The following is a 24,746-nucleotide window of genomic DNA, read 5'->3' as shown; positions in this document are numbered from 1 at the left end:
TTTAAAAAAATAATGGGCGATATGAGCAAAAATTAATATGTCTGTATATCTCATATTGGCTGATTTGCAGTATACGGTAGCCTATTATCTCTGTATTTTGCATTTGGATTAAACAAATGTAAGCATGTAGGCATATATTTTGTGCAAAAATAGCAATTACACTTTACAGTTAATGCGATCAAATACACTAACTTGTAGGTTTAAAATTCTACATGCGTCACATTTATTGTCCAACTATGAATATTTCAGCAAAATGTATACATTAGACAGTTATTGCGCACCCATTTCATTGAGCTCTGTCTTTTTGCCGTGCATGTGTGCGGTGTCGCTCGTTCTAAATTGAGTCTGTGGAGTTTAGCGGAGAGTTGCTACAGCAGAAGTTAATGAACTTCAGACAGCAAAATGGAAATTTTCCATGTTTTTTTTATAACATTTACAGATGAAGAATATACCTGTGAAATGTAAGTTATGGGTTAAGGAAAACAACACATATCAAACACATTAAACAGTGCGTCAGCCTTACACACATCCTTTCTGCCAGAGCATCTAACGGGGCTAGCGTGAGCCGCTTTGAACTGAAACTATAAACTATAGTCTATTTAAATGAAAAACAAACAGAAAACTATCCGATTAGTTTAACTCTTCATCTTTTTCTGTTGCTTGTTTTGAATATTGCTCATGGACGGGCCATCACTAGATTTTTGCATAGTTTAGAGTAGGGCTGTGCAATATGGGGAAAATATCGAATTGCGATTTTTTTGACAGATACTGCGATTGCGATTCGATTTGAGATTTAAAATGTGCGAAGTCAAGCTTCAGCTCAATATTGTCAATAATGTGCAGCACAGTATGAGTATCATTACCCTGCTGAATAAAAAAAGCACAAATTACAGTTTCCATTAAACCATTACAAATTCCTTTTTGTTTTAGGCATTATTCCAATAGGAATGACTGTTGATCTATTGGTTGCCATCTGCCATATTACATCCCACCAATAGAATCCATCAAATAGACACCATTATAGTTTACATTAAAACCAATACAATTCCCATTATAACCCTGAAATCCATTCAATTATCAATTGTGTTTTGGGACAATTGTATATAATATATATATATATATATATATATATATATATATATATATATATATATTCAGCAGTCTGCAGAATATATATAAATTCAGCAGACAAGACTATAATGGTATTACTACTTTTACAGAATTAGCTTAATTACTGAATTTCACTGGATTTATATTTTTATATAAAAGAACTGTATTTTTTAATCAATTATTAAAGTATTACGTTACATTGTATTTGGGATTTCAAGAACAAGTGGAAAATTTGCTGAATGTTTCATTTCATCCAAGTGAAATTAGCAAGCAGTTAGACTGAATTTACATTTGTTTTAAATGCAGAGCCAGGCGCGAGTCGACGCAGGTTGCGTGTGTGCGTCAAGCCTTATCCATACTGCCAGATGCGCTCATGGAGATTTGTGGTAGAGTCACGCGCGAATATAACAGAGCATTACGAAACAGGCTGCATGAGTGCGGGAAGTGTGAACGGCTCGTCCGTGACGCGGGATTCGCTCCACGTGGGGCAGAGAGGAGCAAGTATGAGAAGCATTCAGAGACATAGGCTGTGTGTGCAGTCTTCTGAATCGGAAATAGCGGACATACAATAAGGGATGCTCTTGATATACATAGTGATGCAGCTCTTGCAAATTATCTTTTTTTGTTTGTTGTCCGTCTTTTCGAAGCTTAATTTACATAACGTTTTTCTTTTAATTTGCTTAACTATTGATCTGACCCTGTAGACGCCATAATCCCACTGTCTCCTTTTTTTTTCATTTTAATTTTTTTAATGGTGGGCGTTTACACAGTTGGCTAGAGCAGAGCTGGTTGGGGCGAACGGAGGTGCGCTCACTCTATTGGTAAGTAAGACTGAGATTCAAGATTCCCATCCCATTTAGCTAATTACATTCAATTTACATGGCAAGCTAACCAAGGAGTAAAAATGTCACATTTTTAGCCATGGCTCTGTCTCTAAATAGCAGTGTATGAAACACTAAACACACAGACCACTCTAACTCTTCTGTAAATGTTTTTGACATTCTGTACTTTTGTCCGGCGGGCCAACAGTGCCCCATTTAGCCTTTTCTCAGCTCCCTGTCTGACTGCGGGCAGAATTGACAAAAGTGGACTGTAATTACAAGGCTCAGTGAATTAGCGGCTGTGTCAGAGCAAAAGCCGCCCGTTAGTAAGACGGAAAAGGGGACCGGACCCTCTCCGTCACATGCCTGGGGACACATCTGGAGCGTGACATGATGAAGAGTCTACAGAGGGTTATTATGGAGCCTACCATCAGATCACTAATGCCTCTGTCACACACATCTGACTAATTGTTCTTCCTTGACGCATCAATAAACACTTTTTATTTTTTCCACTTAGTTGTTTTTTTAATGTTACTTATGAACTGCATTCATTCTCCATTTAAACTTGCAGTAATGTAAAGTTAAACATGCCATTAAGAAATGAGAACAAATAAGATAATATTAAAACCTACTTTTTAATAACCTAATTACATGGTGATATATTAATTTAAGTCTCAATGTATTATAATATTCAATTTAACAGTTTAATTTGGAAATACACCACTTTATGGAAGTAAAGTCATTCCAAATACATATTAATCCAAATTGACTCCAATAAGCACTTAATGGAAGGCGATACCAAGCAGTGCATCCTAATGGTGTTAAAATACCACCCATGAATTGAAGCAACTGGCTCAGATTGCAGTGACTGACAGGACAGAAGAGTTTGGACCTGTCTACCCATAAGGGCCTCATCTTTTTCACCCCAATCGACAGGTCTGTCATTAACACGTTCATTTATCTCTTCTCAACCATTTCAAGCGGGCGGCGGAATAGTTATAGAGAAAAAACGAAGTCTACGGCTGCTCTCGTAAACAGTTCATTCCTCCTGCCCCGTGGTGCCATTTGCTCGCCGGGGGCATCTGGTCTACTGTTGGCTTCGGTGCACATCATAGCAGGCATTTTAAGCCTTGGAGCGGTACAGAAACCTTGTAAAAGAAAGTATCTAGTGACGATTGTTTTGAAAAGTGTCCTGCTGAAAAGCATTTTGAGGATGACAGTCCTCTGCCTGAAATAGCAACAGCAACACTGCACTGTCAGGGTGAAATACGTCCGCTGTCATCTCTCTATCCTCTGACCAGAGGATCTAAAATACACACACAGAGAGGTAGATTTAAACCACAGAGGGACGTGCAAAAATGAACTGCCCTCATAGCATGCAAACATATTTTTTTTTAGATAGATGGCTGCATAAAAATGTAATCTCTCTGACAATGTGCAAATCATCTAAAGGATGTAACAACAGTACAATGACAGTCAATAGAGATACATTTATGCAACACAGGTGCACGCACATTCACAGGCCTTGTGGATCACATGGGCTCTGAGCTCCAAGGGGTAAAATATCGCTGCAAATCCTTTCTGATTTAATACGACCGCCTGAAATCACTTCAGCTGCCAGCCTGGCATTTAGAACTGGAGGTAAAAATATCCCACTAAAAAGAGCACAGCGTTCCCTTTCCAAACCCCAGCATAATACCTCTAATCAATATTTCCCAACAAAATTTATTAGATCTTGTTTCTGAATTATGAGCTTGAGCTGACACGTACATTTACACACTCATGAGCTCTATTTTCTCATACAGCACAAATAAACTCGACACGAGTTACAAGACCTTTACATCAGTGGGGTCCAGTGTGAGAACATTTTGGGCCGGTTGACAGCAGTATTATAGTTAACTAAAAAAAAAATAATTACATTAATGTAAAAAAAAAAAAAAAATAAAAAAAAAAAAATTATATATATATATAATAAAATAACCAAATTAGACTAAACTATAAATTTAATAAGTTTAAATTTGAAATTAATTGCAGCTAATAGCCAAGATAACAATTAGGGATGGGACGAAAACCGGTTTTATTGATAACCGTGATAAAATGTGCTGAAGGTTAGTAATATCGTTTAAAAATGAATTATCATTAAAACCGTGTTTGATTATCGCGGTTTTAATAACTCACTATTAAATCATGTCCAGCCAGCAACAGTCTGACGCAAGCGCAGCGCACAATGTTTTTTTTCGAGAAGGAATGGCGAAAGTCAGTGACTTTTCTATGCTTTTCTATGCTTCTACACTTTTCATTGTAAGGAAGGAAATGCCACAGAATTTAATCTTTCTTTAAATTAAGTGCATAGAGTTGCTTGTTTTATTAGTTGTTTGTTGATTATTAAATATAAAACTTGCTGAAATGTTTTCAGTGTGAGCATCAACTATTTTTGAACACTTTCATCTCGTTTCAACAAAACCGTGATAATATTGATAATCGTGATAATTTTAGTCACTATAATCGTGATATTAAATTTTCATACCGTCCCATCCCTAATAACAATACATTTTCATTTAGTTTAACTTGTACTCAAATTGATAATTTTATTTTCAAATTCAATTTGAAAATCATTTAATAAACTACATTAGGGCTGTCACTTGAGAAAAATCAAATTCAAACGGATATCGAATATCATGCAATATATTCGAATATCTACAAAAAAAAACTCGTAGCCTAATGGCGATTCAATAACAAATGTATTAACAGTGAGGCATAAACAGGACTATCTATCTGGATTATTATTATTTTTACTTAATGTTTGAAACAGCAAGGCATATAGCCTAGCATAATTCATTTTTTAATATTGTTTGCAAGAAACACCAGTCTATCAACTTGATCTGGATTAAGTGTGGCTCTCTTTTTATTTACAATGTTCCCCGCGTTGGAGAACACAAGTTCGGAGCGCACAGACGTGCCTGCCTGGCTACTAGCTATTATTCCCTTGATTTGGTCATGGGCCTACGCTACAAAATGCGCTACACATGGCATTTTAAAAATCGGATATTTTAAATTAAAATAAAACACTAAATTAATTATAATAATTGTTGTTGTTTACCCTCCCCCTAAATAGGTACACAATAAAGGATGATGGATAATTTTAATGAATCGTCTTTGTTCTAATTGACTTCAGAATCAACAAGCAGTTCTGTTTTACTCCCAAAGGAGGCTGTGGTGTGTGTAACGTAACACTATGTTCTACAGTTTACTGAACTACATCATTGGAAAATTGAGTGACACCTCAACACATGCAGGGTGACATGATTCTTTCCACCTATTCATTAACAACAGTAATACCAGTATCTCAATGAAAGATGACTATTACATTAGAGCTAAACTGAAACATTTCAGTAAGCTGAATGGGGAAACAGGGAGCAAACGCTTATCGTTAAATCAAACAACATTGAAAGAGTCCGCAGAAGGCATTAGTAAAGAATAACACCTCACTCACAATGCCGGCCTAAATTAAAAGGTGCAAAGCTCTTGAAGGAACTTGTGTGAGGAACGTGAAGCTACGCGAAGCTGACTGCATCTCGTGCCCAAATCCAAAAATATGCTTTGGGCCCTGTGACTATTTGTTAAGTCCAGTGATATCAGGAGCAAATCCCCAACCAGAAGACCACAGGGTCAAACGGTGCATGCAACAATGCCTACAACGGGGGAGGAGGGCACTCACATCTTATTCTGGGAAGGTTAAAAATGACCTTTGTGATTCGGACAACTGGACGTTTCCTCTGAGAGAGCAGAAAGGAAACAATGTTTACTCCGATGACACCCAACTCACCACGACAGCCCACCTCGTCTCACCAACAGCCGCTCGAGATCTGAAGTAGTCATGGCACAAGGACATGGCATCCATGACAGCATGATTCGTTTTTTTTTTTACCTTTTTGAACTTGTCTACACTAGGTAAAGAGGGGTCCAGGGCTTGGTGGCAAGGCAGGGTGAAAGGTCACGCTAACTAACGTTCCAGAACCATCAGCAGTCCGCAGCAACAGAAGTTGTAAACATCACTCGATTAACCCCGGACCCAAACACCCTCCCCCCAGCTCCACAGCTGAAGCTCCGCTTTTCACACTGGCCGCCACACAAAGAGCTCAAAATAAAATTTAGGCACATCAATCAGGACGGACCCCTCAACATGAAACCCTAAACGCCTATTCCATGGCATGCATGTCATACCAGGGGAGTACAGGGTTCGCACCAGAACAAATGTTTCCCTGGAAAGGTCAAGGGCCACAGAACGTCACTTCACAAGTGCTAGTAAAGGCTAAATGCACACAGCTCTTACTAACTGGCCTGCAGGGGGATTTCCCCAAATTGTAATACAGCAAAATAAACTAAACCACAACGGCTTAAGATGGTTTTAATCAATTCCAAACTGCATTTAAAAAGAATCTGAATCTGTAGTCATATTTTAAATCAGAAATATAAATCATTTTGCTGACCCAGACTATGTCTGTGTCTATAGATTACAAGCAAAAACACAATGACCACTTTTAAGAACTTTTGCAGGGTATATAAATAAAATTAAAAATGCAAATAAATACAAAACATCTTTTTCACAAACTACTGAGGTGGGTGTTGAGGTTCACAAAAAACGGTGCTAGGGGAACCATAGAAAATGTATTATACACACACAAACACACACACATACATATGTATGTTTTTGCTAGTCTAATGAAATAATAGTTATGTAAACCGGCCCAAAATCAAGAGATACCCCTGCTTTAAGAAACTGAACCTATTACTTCACTCGAAGCAACCAGCAAATAAAGCTCAAAACATTCTCCCATGTGGCACCTCTAGACTTCAACCCACTTTACAACACCTGCTGGCTGAATTTACACCCCTGTGGCAGGTTAGAACTAAGCTAGCTTCTCAGAAAGTATTAGTTAACTCTATAAAAAGCAGAGCGCTTGTAATTCTTATCCCAAAACAATGATGGTGCAGACAGCAGATCATCCATCAGAAGATGAGACCGATGCATCGGACTGACAGGATTTAGTGTTTGACGATCGTAAAATCCAATTGTCAAATTAGACAACGGTTACGATCCACGTTCTGAGTGTCTGGCACCAACGGAAGACACGAAAAGAAAATTGCCTCTATGACTTCTTGCCCTCTTAAAAGTTTGAAATGGAACATCGTGCAGTGAAACCCCTCAGACGCTGGTGCCAAACACCCGTCATCTCCATCACGGCTCTGAGAACCTGCATATTTCAACAAGCTGAGAATCACCGGGGGCTTGTCCAGATCCCCTTACCATAGGCCAATCAGGAAAGACGAGAAGCTCAGGAGGGCATTCGAACAGGGGCCAAATCAAGCATCTTTATCGCTATGGAAAAAATTACATCCGCTACACCAAAGCCTATCACTAACACTGTTCTCCACAGATAAAGAAGGCCCTCAATCAAAATATAAATGGCAACTGAATACAGGAGCATTCAAGTCACGCCACTAATGTCAGGGTCAACGTAACGCAAGTACGTGTGAGTATTTGTTGCTACCGCCCCCCTTCCATTTCCCATTGATCTCTACCAAAACATCTTAGTGTATAGTTCAGGATCATGCTGATTGACACTGGAGAATATGTATCACAATAAGACTTAAAGTAATTAAAGTTGTTGAGTCAAGCTGGGCTTGTAGAAATGAAGAAATGCATTATTAATATCGTCAGACTCCAGTGAAGTGGTTTAAATACTGCAAAACTGAATTTTAAAATGCAAAAAACAACCTTGCAAGCATTCCTTTCACTGAATTTCCCTCACTGAATTTATTGGGTTTTTAGCAGCTCTTCTTGTAACAAATGAGGCAGTGAAAACCTGTTTTGAATGCTGGGGCTAATGCAAAAAGATTGTAATTATTGGTTCCCCCACCCAACATATCAAACAATGCCCCACAACTCCCAGCAGCACTGTGGAAGAAGGGAGAGGGGTAGGAGCGTGAATGTAGCCATTTGTATAGTTACACCCTGGTGGGTTTTCAAAGTCTGGTCTCATTAAAGTCAAGAGCAAGTAGCTGGCAATCATGCCAAGGAGGTGGCATAAAAGGAACAAGAGATCAAGTCAAATTGGTTAAAGCACAAAAGAGAACAGTGGCTCATGAGGAGGCAAGTGAAATCAGAGCCAGAGGCCTGAGGTGCAGCTAACATGGACACACGCTTAAGGATGGATTTAGACTGCTCTCTAGTGGCAGTAACTGTAGATGGCACCTGTGGTTAATAAAGGGCAAGATATGTAATATAACAAGGTAAACTTCATGTAAATCTATTTCAAACTTTTTTTTAACATTTAAACTAACTAAACACTGCATATTTTACATCTGGTTTTATGACCTGATTGAGAAACAAGGTGAACACTTGTGGAAAAAAGTCATACCACAGCAGTGTTGTTACTGTTAACTAAAACTCAAACTTTTTATTACAAATCATTTTTTATTAAAACAAGGCTAAGATAAAATAGTATATTTAGACAAATTAGAATGTTGCTTAGGCAACTAACTGAAATATCATTGAGCTTAAAGGGACAATAAGTAACTTTAGGTATTTTATTATCTAAAATCAATATTTTTATTCATAAATATGCCCTCAATGATGTACAAATACCTATGCCAATGTTTCAACTAATCCTCGTAAATGAAGAATTTATTATCTTTATATACATGGGACGGGTAGGTCGACGGAGGCTTCCATGTAGTTCCGCCATCTTGCAAAACTATAATAGCAGAGAGGGACAAAAAGTACTAAGCCAACGCGTTTCCACAACGCGTTTTCGGTCAGAGCCAGAAACGCAGGTGCAGAGCAGTGAGAGGCGCTTGAAACTGCACCGGCAAGTTTAAAAGTCTGGATTGCATTCTTATTATGGATCATACATATGCCGCGCCACATTTTATAGGTGGAAAGAGCTAATGCTGGATAAAGATTTCAAAAGAGACGCTGAAGTGGCCTGTTTTCTTCTCGACAGGTAAGTCAGTGTTACAATTTATATTATAATATTTTTTCTTTGCTTGGTTGTTATTATATAGATAGACGAACATTTATAGTTAAAAGTTAAACAGGCTATTTGATGAATAGCAGCTATTGAGTAATGTAGCGAAGGTGCTAAAAACTAGATTTGTAAGTTTTAGTTTTTGTAACCCAGAAATTCTATAGAAATATTTTATTAGAGCATACGATTTTTCTTGCATTGTTTGCACACCTAAGGCTACCAAGTTAATGTTATCTGACATTTTCTGTTATTTATCAGTTATACTGTGTCCTCGCATTGAATAATACAGACGCATACCGTAATTCAGTATCTTACTCGTATAGTGTTAGTTGTCATGTTGCAGTTTGTTTGAAATAACACACCTGTTCACCTGAAGGAAAACTCGACGAAGTTATTGAATTTTTGCTTATTTCGTTAAAAAAAAGTCAACTTTAAAGTCACCTGTATGCTTATATAATCTAAATGTTGACAAAAACTGGCTTTAAAAAAATGCATGCCTTTGCAATTTACAGCCTCTGACAGAAATATGGACCCAGAAAAAATATATAATAAAACCAATGTTTTTTTGTAAAGTAAATGATACAAGTCATTATAAAAGGCGAGACTCAAGGTCTTTGTTACATTCCATTTAAATAGAGCATATCTAAACAATGTTAAATACAGGATTGTGTTACATACCTCTCTTCCTTTATGAGTGACCAATGCAGCCAAAGGCTTGGCGTAAAAGCGACTGAAGGAAAAGCCAAGGCATCCATACATGCTGTTAGCGGTCAGCTTCAGGGCCTTCTGCCTGATATCATACTAAGAGAAAAGATTCATCAGGGCTTGCATGCAGTGTTTTAAAACAAAAATACGATTAGCAGAGCTAGAAAAAAAGAAACATGCCAAACTGACAGCTTGTTACAACCCTCTACAGACACCGTGGCAATTTAATAGCCATTGAGTAAATTTTTAGTTTACTCACCAGACTGATATATATACACACATATATACACATACACACATATATACACACACACACATTTTAAAAATGTTCAGTTTTTTAAATATCTTAAAGCATATCAGTCAGTCAATCATTATATAGATACAGACGATTGGTCTGGAAACGCCCTCGGGAACGCCCCGTCACGTGATGTGAATTTAGCCCATGGGGGAAAACATTGCGTTGGCGCCAATTGAAATGCACGGGACAATCATGCCGAAGAGTTGTTGTGTCGCTTTCTGTACCTCCAATAAACTAAGAAATTATGAAATGAAGTTCTACATCCTTCCTAATAAACATACAGAACCGGAAATGATGACAAAATGATCAAGGGAAGTTGTGGAATCCCAAGACTAAGCATGTGTATGTGTGCAGTCGGCATTCATCACAGGCAAGCTACGTTAACATTGTGTTCATTATTAACGCTATCAAAACTGTGTAAGGTTGTTTCAGAAAGTGGCATGTATATATAATTAGCCTTATCATTCTACCTTAAGCAAAACTATGTAACGTTAGCCTAGTGTCGAACATAAACCCGTTTACCCACTTAAAAAAGCGCGTGGACACGTAACAACTTAGTTTTGTGTCAGAACTTTTACACTTTCATTCATAAATTCACCCCGTCTGTGTTTGTGAAACGATTGAATCGCGGAATCCAGTCAAAAATAGAACTTGCTGTATAAAGCAGAACGTCACGGAATTTGGCTATTTTTGAATGAATACATCTATATTAGGGCTGTAAAATTAATCAAATATCGATATGGACTTGTGTATATGAATATTAAAGTTAAAAGAGACTAAAATTGTTCTACGCGTCTCTGGGAATGATCGCTCAACATGTGCATTTTTGTCATTCAGATACACACGATGTTCGCAGTGTTTTCCCCCACAACGACTCCGCCCTCGCCACGCCCCCAGCTATGACTATATGCCGACTGTATGTATGATAACTTCATCATACTTCAGCAATTAGAATTAAAAAATGGGACCATGTATGAATGCATATTAGTCATTTTAACTGAACTTAGGACTGGTGGTGGTGCTTTTTTGGTCATTCAGTGTTTTTGTAAAAACTATAATAATATTAATTAGGGATGCACCGGTTGGTTATTATTATTTTTTTTGTAAATTAGAACTTGCATACACGTTTGAAAAGCCAGAAATAAACGTCAGTTCTGCATTAGGATGATTAGATTTAAAAATCACCTGCTGTAGCACACTGAAAAAAAAGTGTTTCATTCATCAAATTAAAATATTTTAGGGTAATGATTCACATCTATATTTTTTTACTTGAGAAAATTATTTATTTAGTTATTTATTTTTCATTGGCTCAAATAAAAAAATATAGATGTGAATCATTACCCTATTTTTATTTTTTTTAATTGAATGAATGAAACACTTTGTATCTGTTTTATTCGCACCAACATTATTTGATTTTAACATTTTGGAATAATGTATTTATATAGCATACTTTTATTTAGTCTCACTGGTAAAGACCTTTTTTTTAAATTTAAAACCAAATTTAAAAACTAAAACTGAAGTACTGAATGCTGATTAAGAAACCTCTTATTGAATGTGTGTTGATTGTGTTGTTTGGACTGTAGAACTATGTAATTGTTGCCTTTAATTTCACATGGTTACAGTTAATCTTTTCATTTAAGGCCAGTTCAATGTAGTTTCAACCCAATTCAAAAACCAAAGCTAAATGCTGATGTCTGTACCATCTCTGTTTGTATTGAATGTAGGCTACTTACTGTGCAGTTACTGCCGTTAATTTCAGATGGTTACGGTTATTGTTTTCAATAACCAAAAGCCAGTTTGGCCTATTAAATACCAAATAAACATCTTGTTTATGCACACTTTCCTTCTTTCTTCTTTGTTGCTTAAAGATATCGGTATCGGCCATGAAAAATCATGATCGTGCATCCCTAATAATAATAACAATACTAACAAATACCACTAAGAACAAAATGAAATGCCAATAATAGGACGATAACTTATACTCAGCTTCCAACTCACACACTGGTAAGTAAAATATGAGAATTTATCAGCCAGTGGCTAATACTAGACATTATTTATTTGCCCAGAGTGAAGATTTAGTCGCATATGTGAATGATTTACTCTCAATGTAGAGGGCTGTGTTATCAATAAAGAAAGGCTTTGAAGTCTTGCCTGGGATTGTACTTACTTGCAAGTACACATCGGGGTTGAGGTCCGCTTGCTTCATTAGCAGTTTGACCTGTCGTCGACGCTCCACAAGTTTTCGAATTTCTTTGGGAAGAATGCCCATCTCCAAACTCTGATCTGGCAACTCGGGAATCTCATCATCATCCTCCTTTAATCATGGAAGTAGTTTAAGGCATGCTCAAAATACATAATCATACCCATGCAGGCAAAGCCAACCACCCCCAACGAACCTCAGTTTTCTTGCGTGCATTGGTCGCTCCTCTCTCAACAGTAGTAAAGCAGATGTTGAACTCCTGGATGATGGAGGGGTACAAACTGTTGAAGTCCAACAGGAGAATGAACTTATCATAGAAACCTGATGGAAGAAGATACAATAGATCAACTGAGAGGCACAAACATAAAATGCAACAAGTGGTATGCACAAGGACATTGTCACTCACCAACTTTTGGGTCCAGCACCAGACCTCCAGCATAAGCTGCCTTCTTCCTTGTTTTGTTGGACTTGCCCTTCCCTGAGTCTATATCCTCATCCTCACCCTGAGAGCAGAATTAAAATAAGAAAAAGTTCAGGAGTAGTATTAATTAAGATTAAATGGTGTGATAGCTGCAATAATGGAGGGAGGAATCTGATACCATATCTTGCTGTGGCTTCTTGAAGAATTGTTTGTCTGGAACAATGAAGTTCTTCTCATGGAAAGCATGGAGCAGTAGGTACTCATTCCTCTCAGAGCGCCCTCCCATCAGAGTACGAGACTGTGAGAGAATAAGTATTAAAAGAGAAAAGCATGACATGCATGCATCATTAATAAATTAATCATGTGTTTTATCATTTACATGTTTTATACTAATTGTAATACAAAAGCCAAGCTAGGATGTGGTTTGCTTATGTGTAGTTTGTCAAGGAATCTTACCATGACATTACCAGCAATGTTAGTGATCTGCAATGCTAGTGGCAACACATTCAGCTCACACATGATTTGCAGAATTAGCTTGGCATCCATCCAGGTAAGCTCCAAAAGGTAGAGTAAGTGCGGGGAATCACTATGAAAAAAGGAGAGAGAAAAAAAAACAGAAATATTTAAATACTGCTGCAAACATTCTGGATGAGGATCTGAAGCAAGAACTCAAGTTACACCACACAGGTGGCAACTAACCTGTAGAAGTTCCTGATGTTTTCTGGTGGCACCACCACCCTCTCTGTCTTTAGGATCTGGGCAGCCAGCTCAGTCAGGTGATAACTCTTACAGCGGATCAGTTCTTTGGCAGAGATCTCAACATCACAAACCAGGCGTCCACAAGTGGCACTCTTCTCAGCAAAGCCACTGCGACCCTGAGATAAAAAGAAAAAAAAAAAGATTAAAACATGATAAAGATCATAATCTCATATGACTTCCAGTCCTCAAAGAATTCATCGCACCCCCAGTTTTGGCATGTTGGCTCTTCTAAGACGGCCAATCTTTGACCAGTGAGGCACTTTGCACACATTGATTCTCTGCAGGAGTACTTCAAGGTCAAATCCAAAGATGTCATGCCCCTACAGCATCAAAAGGAAGATGTGATCGAATTAGAAAAAATAAATAAAATGCACCAGCAACACACCAGGTGAATGCATGCATTTGAACTCACAACGATCACATCTGGATCGATCTTGTGCATCTTGGCCAAGAAGAAGCCCAGAAGCGTACGCTCTGTACCAGCAATCTCTACTATACCGTTCTGAGTCAAAAGAACAGTAAAAAAAAACAGGGGTTTATTAAATGCACTTCATAATTCCAAAACAAAACAAACTTCATCTAATAGATAAGAACAAAATACCTTTTTTCTAACCGCATCTTTAAAGTCATATGGAAAGATACAGTCGTTGGGCTTGCTCACCACTGCAACAGAAAATAATTAGTTACACAAGCTAAAAATAAGCTCTGACATTATTAAAATGACTCTGTTTAAATGTAACCCTTATAATGCACGGTAAACTAAATATTTTTGCATTCTGGGTCAGTCAATTTTGACATTGGATTTTATTTAAGTCATAACAAAAAAAGTATCTGATGAACAACTTCTCTTTAATGACTGAATGTACAAACTTTCTATACTTAAATTTTAAAAAAATCTTTAAAAATGTCAATTTCACCATACATGAAGTATAGCAAAACCAATGTAATGCAAGAAATAACCATCAACATTTGAGAAACCTAATCTGAATATACAGTTACATTAAACCTGTAATAACATGTACAAGTCAAATAACTGATGACTATAACAAAATACATAAAATCTAGACATTCTTATACTAATAAAACATCAAAACAACAAATATTACTCTAGAATGTTTTCCAACAGGGTGGATTAATTTTAGTTGAATAGACAGTCACTTTTAAGATGAAAAGATCATACATTTTTCATGCTGCAATGGTTTAATATCAATAGGTAGCAGCAGTATAATGTCCACTTTTTCAAACTTCCATTAATTTGGTCTTTTGTAATTATTTTTCAAATGTAGTTTATTTGATCAAGTCTATCACATACATTTGCTGTCTCTTTATAGTATGTTTGTGCATGGATACTCATATTTAGCAGGACAATTCAGTCTCAAATGAGTCTCATAGCTCACAGATAAATGAAATAATCTCTTCTGACTCAAATGACCTGAATGTGTTATAATGCTTAAAACAAGACAGTTTTGGACTTTATGTTGAGGGTATTACTCTCACAAGCATATTAAAATGCAAAGTGATGGAACTCACCACAGAAATGGGTCTGGAAAGGGGGCCGTGGTGGTGCTTTGTCCAGAGGAAATTTATGATGAATGAGGGCAGAGAGGGAAACGATCTGCTCAAGGCAAAACACAAGCAAAGGAAGTGATAGTGAACTCATTTAAAGCCATACTGCAGCTGATCTACGAGTTAATGGGGAATGATTCTATAATCAGTCATCAGAGACCAGCAGACAGGTCAGAGGTATCAGACCCAGATATTACCTCATTCTGGTGAGTCTTTGGGTTCTGCACAGTCTTAAGGCTTATAGACATGACGACCAGTGGAGGCGGAGACAGGTCTTTAACTACTGAGATCAGGTCAATCTTCTGTGCAACAGCCTCCACTTTAGACCAGCTAATAGGCTGATTGCTCAACTCTAGAGGGCACAGTGAGAGTGGACACGGTTAAAGATTAAAGTATGTGGACAATTATCAAATTTTACCTGAAATACAGAGCAATGGTATGTTTGTGTATTTTTAAAGATAGACTCACGAGGGGTCTTCACATCAAGCCAGCAAGGCCCCCGGATCTTTCTGTTGAGGAGGAAGTGTTCTAAACTAGAGGTGTTGGCTCCAAACACATGGGAAAATGTAGAACCCTTCAGCTCAGATGGCAAAGGAGGAAGTTCCGCCTACAGAAACACAATATACACATCACAAAAAAAATGTCTCAGATGCCAAGATTCCAGGAAGTTTTTCTAAAACGGACATGACAGTTTTGAGTTTACAAGTGAGAGATGTCTACTCACAGAGTATTTGACTTCAAGGTACTCGCTCTGTGAGGGGATATCTGGGATTTCAAAGGCGTAGCTCTTTGTCACAGGCTGTTGGAAAAGGGGAAGCAGAGTTTATAACTTTATATTTGTAGCACCAAAGTTACCTCAAACAGAAATTATAGGTATTAGCAATTACCTTGGACTTAAACTTCATGATTTTGAACTTCTCAGACAGACCGTTGAACTCCTGATACACATCCATCATTCCTACTGGAATGTCTGTCTGCTCGCCAGTTGCCAGATTCACTTTCTAAAATTACACAAACACAATTTAAAAAAGGTGAATTAAAGGTGCATGTTTTGTATATGCACGTCAACTAAAAGGTGGTTTTACATGTTCTCTGGGAAGGAGATACATCGTCCTCTCAATGTTTTTTACAGCAACACAACAGCTGACATGTGCTTTAGCGGACTCAATCCAGACTTTTCCAAACAGGTACACCACCCCTGGAGAGGAAGACACAATTAAACTGTATAATGCCACTTTTGATCATTGCAATTATGTAGGAATAAGAAGGAAAACTTTAGTAAATTGTGCATTTAAAGTCAACGCATTTGATGTGACTATATAACAGTCAATTATGGGTCACAGAATAAAGCTAAAACTATTAGAATGGATTTGTATGCACATTTATTATGCACACTCATGGAGGTAGAGATGCTCACCAGGTTGGTTGTACTGGTCTTCAAAAGCATCCAACCAGTAGAAGCGGAAGACCATGTCTCCATCAGCTCCCTCCACTAGCGGGAGTTGGCTGGAGTCCACCTGCACTTCCACAGGAGCCTCGATAGGTTCCCCCTCCTCAATCTTCTCCCAGCCCATGCCACCACCCAGTCCGGATCTGAGGAGCACAAACAAGATGGTTATGGCAGAAAACGGCCTTCTTTGTAGGAGGACTGTCACATCAATTCATATATAGACAATTCTTAATACAAAGCCTGTGTCTTGCGGACATACATTAACATCTCATCCTGTGGCTCAGTCTTGGGCTCCACATTAACATTGGAGGTGGTCTCAAGCTCCGCCTTCACTTTCACTGGTTCCTCCTCAATGTTCTCTGCCTCCATGGGCTCATCAAAGTCCATCTCATCAAACTCAATCGCCTCTTCTAAATACAAATATAAAATTACAATTACAAACAATATTTTTTTTTTAAATTGCACCCAAAGTCTGTGGGAAGGAAGAAGGGCAATTATACTGTACCTTCAGGCTCCTCCGCCTGGGGCTTCTTTATCTGTGTAGCAGCTGGTTTACTAGGTTGAATGTGAGCAGAAGACCTGGGTGAAGGGTCAGCTGGAGGAACCCGTGTCACCACAGGTCTGGGCTTCGACATTTGGACTCCAGGTGACTCCTGAGAGATATACAAAGGTTTTAATAGAGAAATAATAGAGTTTTTCATATACTAATCCAACACCGTGTAAACTAGTCTAATGCATCTTCTCAAAAGATAAAAAAAGTCTCTGATTCTCACTAAGGTTGGATTTATTTGATTTAAAAAACAAAACAAAACAAAAATCAGTAAAAATAGTACTATTGTGAAACATTATTGCAATTTATAATGACTACCTTTGGCACCTGTGGTTTGACTGAAAAAGGATTCATAGGCGATCCCAGTGTTTTCTTCTTCTTCAAAGTAATGACTGGTGGTGGAGTGAACAAAACTAGTTTCTGGGAAACATTCAACTGGTTATTTGGTCATATACCTGCAATAACTGATATACTGTAGTACAAACACTACAGACAGAAAGCACCTACAAGATGCCTGATTTGATACAAAAGGTCATAAACATTCACCTCAGAGTGCAGATCCTGCAGAATATCTCCCAGCAGATCATCTTGAGACAAATCCACATGTTTCTATAATGCAAACATGGTAAAGACAATTCTATTACACTTCTCTGACCTTTATTGCAGATGCCAAATAATGACAGAACATTCCTTCATATTTAAGAACAGGTTCATTTAATTAATCTTTGAATTAAACATTTACGTAAAGGCCTACGTTATGCAAAAATACCAAATGGTGAACAAAGTGGCAAAGTGACTCATACCTCAGCAGGTTTCTTCACACTGCTATTCATGAACATGCTTTTAATGCTGTTGGGTTTACTGACAGACACTTTTTTCACATTCTTTTTCGAATCCCCTCCCTTTCCACCTTGTTTACCTGTTTACAGTTAAATAGAGGGCAAAAATAACTGGTAAATACAATTCAGGGAAAAATGCTTAATATTGCAAACACAAGAATATAAAAAGGACTTACTTTTAGAATCCTTCTCCAATGCGTCATCATCCAAATCTTCATCAAAGATTTCTCTGCCATCCTCCACATACCCTGTCCCATCTATTAAAGAGAGCAGACATTCAGCTGGTGCCCATTTAAGCACTGAGGTCAGTATGAAGTATGAAAATTTGACTGACCATCATCAATGATCCAATCATCATCCTGTCTCTCCCGCACCATTTTCGAGTACTGCTCTTCATCCACCTCCTCATAGACACTGGTGAACTCCTCCACCTGATCAGAACACAATGTCAAAACACTGGAACAACACAGAAGACGTGTACATCGAGAAAACACCAAAAGCAGGCATGCAACTCACCTCATATTTAACCTTCTCTCCCTTCTTGGCTCGTTTAAGTTGCTCTAAAGCCGACTTGCGTCCCACTTTCTCTTTTTTCTCCCGCCTGGAACGTGAAGTGGCAATGCCACATGTGTCGGACGTGTCTATAGGACAAAGAAATGTGCTTCAGTAAAACCAAACTGCATTTAGTTAAAACATATTATATAGAAAACTGTAAAATGACAGGTCAGGAGTGACATATGAAATTAAAATAGATGGAAGATTATATAAAAAAAAAACATTGTTATAATTTTCCAGCAAAAGCTATTATGGAGTTAAATCAAATATGCTGCATAATTTTATTATTGTAAAACAATATATATATATGTATATGTGTATATATATATATATAGAGGTCGGCCGATATATCGGTCGGCCGATATATCGGGCCGATATTTGTCATTTTTTAATAATCGGCATCGGCCAATATCCGTGTTTAGTAGCGCCGATTTAAAGTCAGGCACGTCGGCGGGCAGCCCCGTGTTATTGGTGCGGTGAAAAGTGCTGCTGCTGCATGTGAAGCACCCCAAGCCAAAAGTTTTGGAAGATTCAACAACAGTCCTGGGAGATAAAGGTAATCGGAGATTTTCACTCTGTAAATGGGGTGGAGAGGTTGACCGCTCTAACAAACACTGCAGCGTGACGTTACCAAAGTAAACTGTCTCTGACGTTACTTCGCCCCGCTCACAGACAGCACCGCGCTCGGAGAGACAGCTGTCCTGGAGCTGCCCAGAACGGTGAATCACATTTGTTCGGAAGCATGGTTTGATGCAGACAATAACCAGTTTTCCATCCAACTCATTTGTATTTAGGGATGTCAATATTCGATAATTTCCATGATCGATCGTCGTTTAAATTAATGGTTAATTAATTACCTTAATGCTGCAAAATGCGTCTGCAGTGGTATTATTATTATGTGCAAAAGCCACTTGGAAAAAAAGCTTTCTCACCCGAATTAAAGGGGTTTTAGTCTGACTAAAATGCTAGTAGCAGGACTATAAAATGAATAGATGTGATTATGATCATTTGATAAAATGAAGAGAGCGCGCCATACGTTGGAGATCATTTTACTTTGTTGACTGTTTCTCGTCAAGGAGACCGCTGAATGCGCCTCTTTAAATGGTGTCGTGGTGCTTGTTGTTGTATTTTAAAACGCAACTGCAATGTTTTCAAATGACACGCTATAGTAGTGGTGCAACGGATCATCATTGATCAATATCTTCGGTTCGGCACACACGTGACCCCCAGATTGATTTATGAAAAAAAAAAGTTGCGCATGTTTAGTCCACACTCAGTGGTCATGGCGAGCGGAGGAGCTTGAACGCCCCGCGCATTTTGGATTCCCTGTCAGATATAATGATGAAGGAAAGAGGTTAGAGTGAAAAGATTGTGCCAGATCTTTATGAACAGGAGAAGAAAAAAGTTGTGGATGAACTATCCCGAGTATCCTTTGTTGCGTTCACGACAGACGGGTGGATGTCCAGGGGGACGGAGAGCTCTGTGACGATAACTGCTCACTTCATCACAGCACACTGGAAAATGAGAAGTCGGGCTATTATGTTAAAAAGAAGATATTATGTGCACTTTAAGTTGATTTCATATATTTTAATTTAATAATTTAATGTTAATAAAAAAAAAAGACAAAACGTATGTTTATTTGTCTCGGCCTTTTTTTTTTTTTTTTTTTTTTTTTGCTGATCCGAAAAATGATCCGATCTATACGAGGACGAGCGAGCGCGGGTTTGACGAGATGTATTTGGAGGTTATTGCTCACGTCTCGTTCTGCACATATCCAATTGTTTCCATATTCGCAATGTATCTGAATGTTAAACTATAATATTTTTTATTTATTTAATGTAAACTAGACGGAAAGATCATTCTCTACACATGAGCAAAAACCTCCTTGGCATAACAGCAGAGTTTGACCGGTATATTTATAGACCGGTATACGGTCTATTTAAACTGACCAGTGTGACCTTTTAAATGTTTGGTTGATTATACTTTATTTTAATAATGAACAGACTGCCATGTAAGTTTGAAATTAGAATGCACTTTAGATGTTCTGTGTCATTTATACCAAACACAAATGTTACTGGTTGCTAGTGTGTTAGCAGCACTACTGTTGTTTATTTTTTATATATTTATTTTTTTATATTTTTCAGTTTAATTGACTTTTATTTCTAAAATTGTATTTATTTAAATGTATATTTAAGTTTACATTTATGTTCTAACAAACTTGAAAAATTCTACTTGATAAATGCTCTAAAACTTTAATGCAAATGATTGACTTTATATATATATATATATATTACCTGTTTTATATATTTAATACTTGGTCAGTTAATTGATTTTGTTTGGTTAACTTTGGATACATTTTTTATTTTAATACCGTGCAGTGCACAAAATTAAGATTCGAGAGATGGTTCAAGTCAGTGCTCAATAAATGATAAGTTTAGAAATGTTGTGCATCCACTTATTATTAGTGTTTCATTTTAGCATGCAAATGAAGGGGAAAACTTCAAGATATCGGCCCCCAAAAATCGGCAGCACATATCGGCCATCGGCTGACCCTGACCTCTAAACATCGGCATCGGCTATAGAAAAACCCATATCGGTCGATCTCCTTATATATAAAGAGTTTTTTTTATTTTCATGACTATGAAATTGTAGATTCACACTGAAGGCATCAAAACTATGAATTAACACTAGGGGTGTAACGGTACGTGTATTCGTGACGGAATGCAATATTTTGTATGCGGAACATAGGTACATTTTCGTGTTTCCAAACGAACATATTAAGTGGCGGAAGTCTCCGCGTTCAGCGCAAATCCCACCCTGCAGCTGATTCTAAGGCCGGTGACACACTGGATGCGTGGCACAAGCGTCTCAGCCGCGTGGCGTGTCCGTTTTTAATTCGGCTCCCATGTTAACAGGTTAGAGCTTGCAGACTGCCTGCATGAGGCGCGCGTCTCAGGCGCGGCTCGAGCTGTGCGGAAAACGCGTGCATGCTAGAAATAGAACCGACGCCTATTTTTCACGCGACACGCAAGCGTGTTGGAAGCGTTTCCAGGCAAAATAGAATAGGAAAATATGTTTATATGTCATTTTGTACACAAATACATATTAATTCATGACACTTGGATGTTTGAAAGTCTATAGGCAACATGAAGTATAGATATTGTTGTCATGAAGACAAGAGCCTGGTCTGTCGGCGGTCTCCCTGTCACCTACAGCAGCAGGCACGGCACGTTTCTGGTGAAGCAGGCCTACAAGCTGGGATTGGTAATGCTGCACTGTAATCATAGTTATTTATATTTTTCATTATATTTTATTATATGATATTGGTTTGAGACTGAGATTATTTTATTTAGTGGAGAACTTTGCAGCAGTATTTTATTTCTTATTATTTTTTTATTTTATATTTATTTTATTAAAAAGTATTTTTCTTTCTCTTACTGTACCGAAAATGAACCGAACCGTGACTTTAAAACCAAGGTACGTACCGAACCGTGATTTTTGCGTACCGTTACACCCCTGATTAACACATGTGGAATTATATATGGAATTATATACATAAAAAGTGTGAAACAACTGAAAATATGTCATATTCTAGGTTCTTCAAAGTAGCCGCCTTTTGCTTTGATTACTGCTTTGCACACTCTTGGCATTCTCTTGATGAGCTTCAAGAGGTAGTCAACTGAAATGGTCTTCCAACAGTCTTGAAGGAGTTCCCCGAGAGATGCTCTGCAGCAGAGGTGACTCTTGGTCTTCCTTTCCTGGGGCGGTCCGCATGTGAGCCAGTTTCTTTGTAGCGCTTGATGGTTTTTGTGACTGCACTTGGGGACACTTTCAAAGTTTTCCAGATTTTTCGGACTGACTGACCTTAATTTCTTAAAGTAATGATGGCCACTCGTTTTCCTGTACTTAGCTGCTTTTTTCTTGCCATAATACAAATTCTAACAGTCTATTCAGTAGGACTATCAGCTGTGTATCCACCTGACTTCTGCACAACACAACTGATGGTCCCAACCCCATTTATAAGGCAAGAAATCACACTTATTAAACCTGACAGGGCACACCTGTGAAGTGAAAACCATTTCAGGTGACTACCTCTTGAAGCTCATCAAGAGAATGCCAAGAGTGTGCAAAGCAGTAATCAAAGCAAAAGGTGGCTACTTTGAAGAACCTACAATATGACATATTTTCAGTTGTTTCACACTTTTTTGTTATGTATATAATTACACATGTGTTAATTCATAGTTTTGATGCCTTCAGTGTGACTCTACAATTTTCATACTCATGAAAATAAAGAAAACTCTTTGAACGAGAAGGTGTGTCCAAACTTTTGGTCTGTACTGTATATATATATATATATAGAGAGAGAGAGAGAGAGAGAGAGAGAGAGATTATTATTATAAACACTAAATATTGTATTAATTTCTTTAAGATACATAAAATAAAACAATTAAAATAATGTCTGATAATGTTTTTACTAGCATATATAGAAATATATTTCTAAAAATAAAACTATTTGAGCAGATATCAAATAAGAAACGGTTTATGGTTGTTATTATTATTATAACAATTACTAAGGTCCGAGATACACATATATCAAATATATGTATTAAATATGTTAATGTAAATGTATAAAGATTTAGGTCTAAGTCTATTACATACAGGAAACAGTTATAAACCGATCATTTAATATGAACTTATGTGTCAGTTAATGGAAGCGTGACGCTTAACGTTACAAAGTGAAACATTCGGTCAAAGTCGCTGTTGACACTTCACGTTCAATTTACATTCAAAGACTGAAGCATCATAATTACTCAACAAAAGCATATTACACTTTACATAAACGCATATTTTAGCGATTGGTGCAGGTAACGTTATATTAGTTCATTATATTTCGTATTATATTCGCGCCGTCTGAGCAGGCATCCAATAAGCTGCCTGTCTGAATTCATTGCATTAATATTCTAAAAGCTAATAAATACTGAGCTCTGTGAACACGCTCACCACAATCTCCACCGTCCATGTCTTTATCAGGAGTTGAGACAGGAGCCATTAATATAAACTATTGCCTGATATGAGGTAAAAGTACAGTCGTCTTCAGAAGCGTCGAGCCAAAACAAGAGATTCCGCGCCAAAGTGTCTTCCCGGGGAAACTCGAGCAGCGGATATGACGACATCAGCAGCAGCCGTCCAATCTGAACCAGTTCAAAGATCCGAGTTGTTTAGACAAACATGATTCAGTTTGTTTTTAGACCACATATTACTTTACGAAGGTTTGAGCATTAGTTTTTTTAGTTATTATTAAAGTTACAAATCACTTCATCTGTATAATGGGAAAAATAATTCAGCATTTCTAATAGAATTTGGTATTTGCCAAGACATATTTTTGCATGCAGTAGCCAAAAACAATGGAACATATTTTTATTTGATATATATATATCAAATAAAGATATATATATATATATATATATATAAAAATGTATATATATATATATATATATATATATATATATATATATATATATATATATATATATATATATATATATATATATATATATATATATATATATATATATATATATATATAAAAATATATATATATATATATAAATTTTGACAGAGTGGCCCCTAAAGCACCTGACAAACATAACCAACACAAGTACAAAACACACAATCAGTTTAATACACGACAGTAAAACAAGTGTGAATATGAACTAAATATGAACTAAATTATACGAAATAATAAATTATAACACTAAATAACATGAAACTAGTTTCCATTTAAACGTCTCCATTCAAAAATTAAATATTTTGTTGTTGATCTGTATAAATATAACCATTTTTGTCGACCTACTACCTCTATGTATGTTATTGTTCTTCAAAGAAAACGTTAAATAATCCTCCTAACATATTCACATAGCAGTGATAAATATTAACATAAATTTAATATTTGATCGTAAGTATCGAAAATAACGCCCCATAGCTTTAAAACACATATGTTCAGTTCATCTATAAGATTCACATATTCTCGGAGTGAATCACTGAACCGTGTTTGGTTGAATCGTATCCCCGAACACTCAAGGTAACTTCTGGCATATGGCCATTATTATCGTTTCTAAAAGCAAAAACTTCGACTCTGGTGGGACTCGAACCCACAACCTTTGAATGACCTCGTTCATCAACCTAGAAGTCCAATGCGCTATCCATTGCGCCACAGAGCCGATGGGACGTTCTGCAACCGTATCGGTACTAGTTCCTACCTCCGAAGTTTTAGTAGACTACTTATCATATTAATACATAGACACTATTATATTACAAATTATTGTTTTTCTAAAACTTTATGCTTAAAAACATATTATACTTTTATTTGCTTAAATATTTTCGTATTTTATTCTTTTCTTAGTAGGTTGTCAGGTCTTTTATTTTGAAATGAAGTACTTC

General features: G+C 37.2%; 1 protein-coding gene and 1 non-coding gene across 2 annotated transcripts in view; both read right to left on the bottom strand.

The window, feature by feature from the left end:
• The window catches only part of pola1 (polymerase (DNA directed), alpha 1), a 62,058-nt gene extending 38,578 nt beyond the window's left edge, over positions 1-23,480 (bottom strand). Inside the window, exons 1-26 of the mRNA XM_059524737.1 lie at positions 23,307-23,480; positions 18,267-18,391; positions 18,085-18,181; positions 17,927-18,007; positions 17,715-17,830; positions 17,458-17,520; positions 17,230-17,331; positions 16,867-17,014; positions 16,621-16,771; positions 16,329-16,504; positions 15,997-16,109; positions 15,799-15,912; positions 15,636-15,710; positions 15,380-15,518; positions 15,109-15,263; positions 14,876-14,960; positions 13,947-14,008; positions 13,758-13,847; positions 13,549-13,665; positions 13,286-13,461; positions 13,043-13,172; positions 12,765-12,884; positions 12,572-12,668; positions 12,362-12,486; positions 12,133-12,279; positions 9,641-9,763 (exon numbers count right to left, since the gene is read on the bottom strand). Coding sequence (XP_059380720.1) covers positions 9,641-9,763; positions 12,133-12,279; positions 12,362-12,486; positions 12,572-12,668; positions 12,765-12,884; positions 13,043-13,172; positions 13,286-13,461; positions 13,549-13,665; positions 13,758-13,847; positions 13,947-14,008; positions 14,876-14,960; positions 15,109-15,263; positions 15,380-15,518; positions 15,636-15,710; positions 15,799-15,912; positions 15,997-16,109; positions 16,329-16,504; positions 16,621-16,771; positions 16,867-17,014; positions 17,230-17,331; positions 17,458-17,520; positions 17,715-17,830; positions 17,927-18,007; positions 18,085-18,181; positions 18,267-18,391; positions 23,307-23,355 — 2,976 coding nt within the window. The 5' untranslated portion in view covers positions 23,356-23,480. The remainder of the gene's footprint in view (positions 1-9,640; positions 9,764-12,132; positions 12,280-12,361; positions 12,487-12,571; positions 12,669-12,764; positions 12,885-13,042; positions 13,173-13,285; positions 13,462-13,548; positions 13,666-13,757; positions 13,848-13,946; positions 14,009-14,875; positions 14,961-15,108; positions 15,264-15,379; positions 15,519-15,635; positions 15,711-15,798; positions 15,913-15,996; positions 16,110-16,328; positions 16,505-16,620; positions 16,772-16,866; positions 17,015-17,229; positions 17,332-17,457; positions 17,521-17,714; positions 17,831-17,926; positions 18,008-18,084; positions 18,182-18,266; positions 18,392-23,306) is intronic.
• Positions 23,481-24,436: 956 nt separating this feature from the next.
• Positions 24,437-24,526, bottom strand: trnar-ucu (transfer RNA arginine (anticodon UCU)). The gene is given in 2 exon segments: positions 24,437-24,472; positions 24,490-24,526. It is a non-coding gene; the product is annotated as a tRNA-Arg (tRNA).
• Between the last annotated feature and the right edge of the window lie 220 nt (positions 24,527-24,746).

This window comes from Carassius carassius, chromosome 35, assembly GCF_963082965.1.
Source record: "Carassius carassius chromosome 35, fCarCar2.1, whole genome shotgun sequence".
In the NCBI taxonomy this organism is placed as follows: domain Eukaryota; kingdom Metazoa; phylum Chordata; class Actinopteri; order Cypriniformes; family Cyprinidae; genus Carassius; species Carassius carassius.
This window is presented reverse-complemented; position numbering and strand designations above follow the sequence as displayed.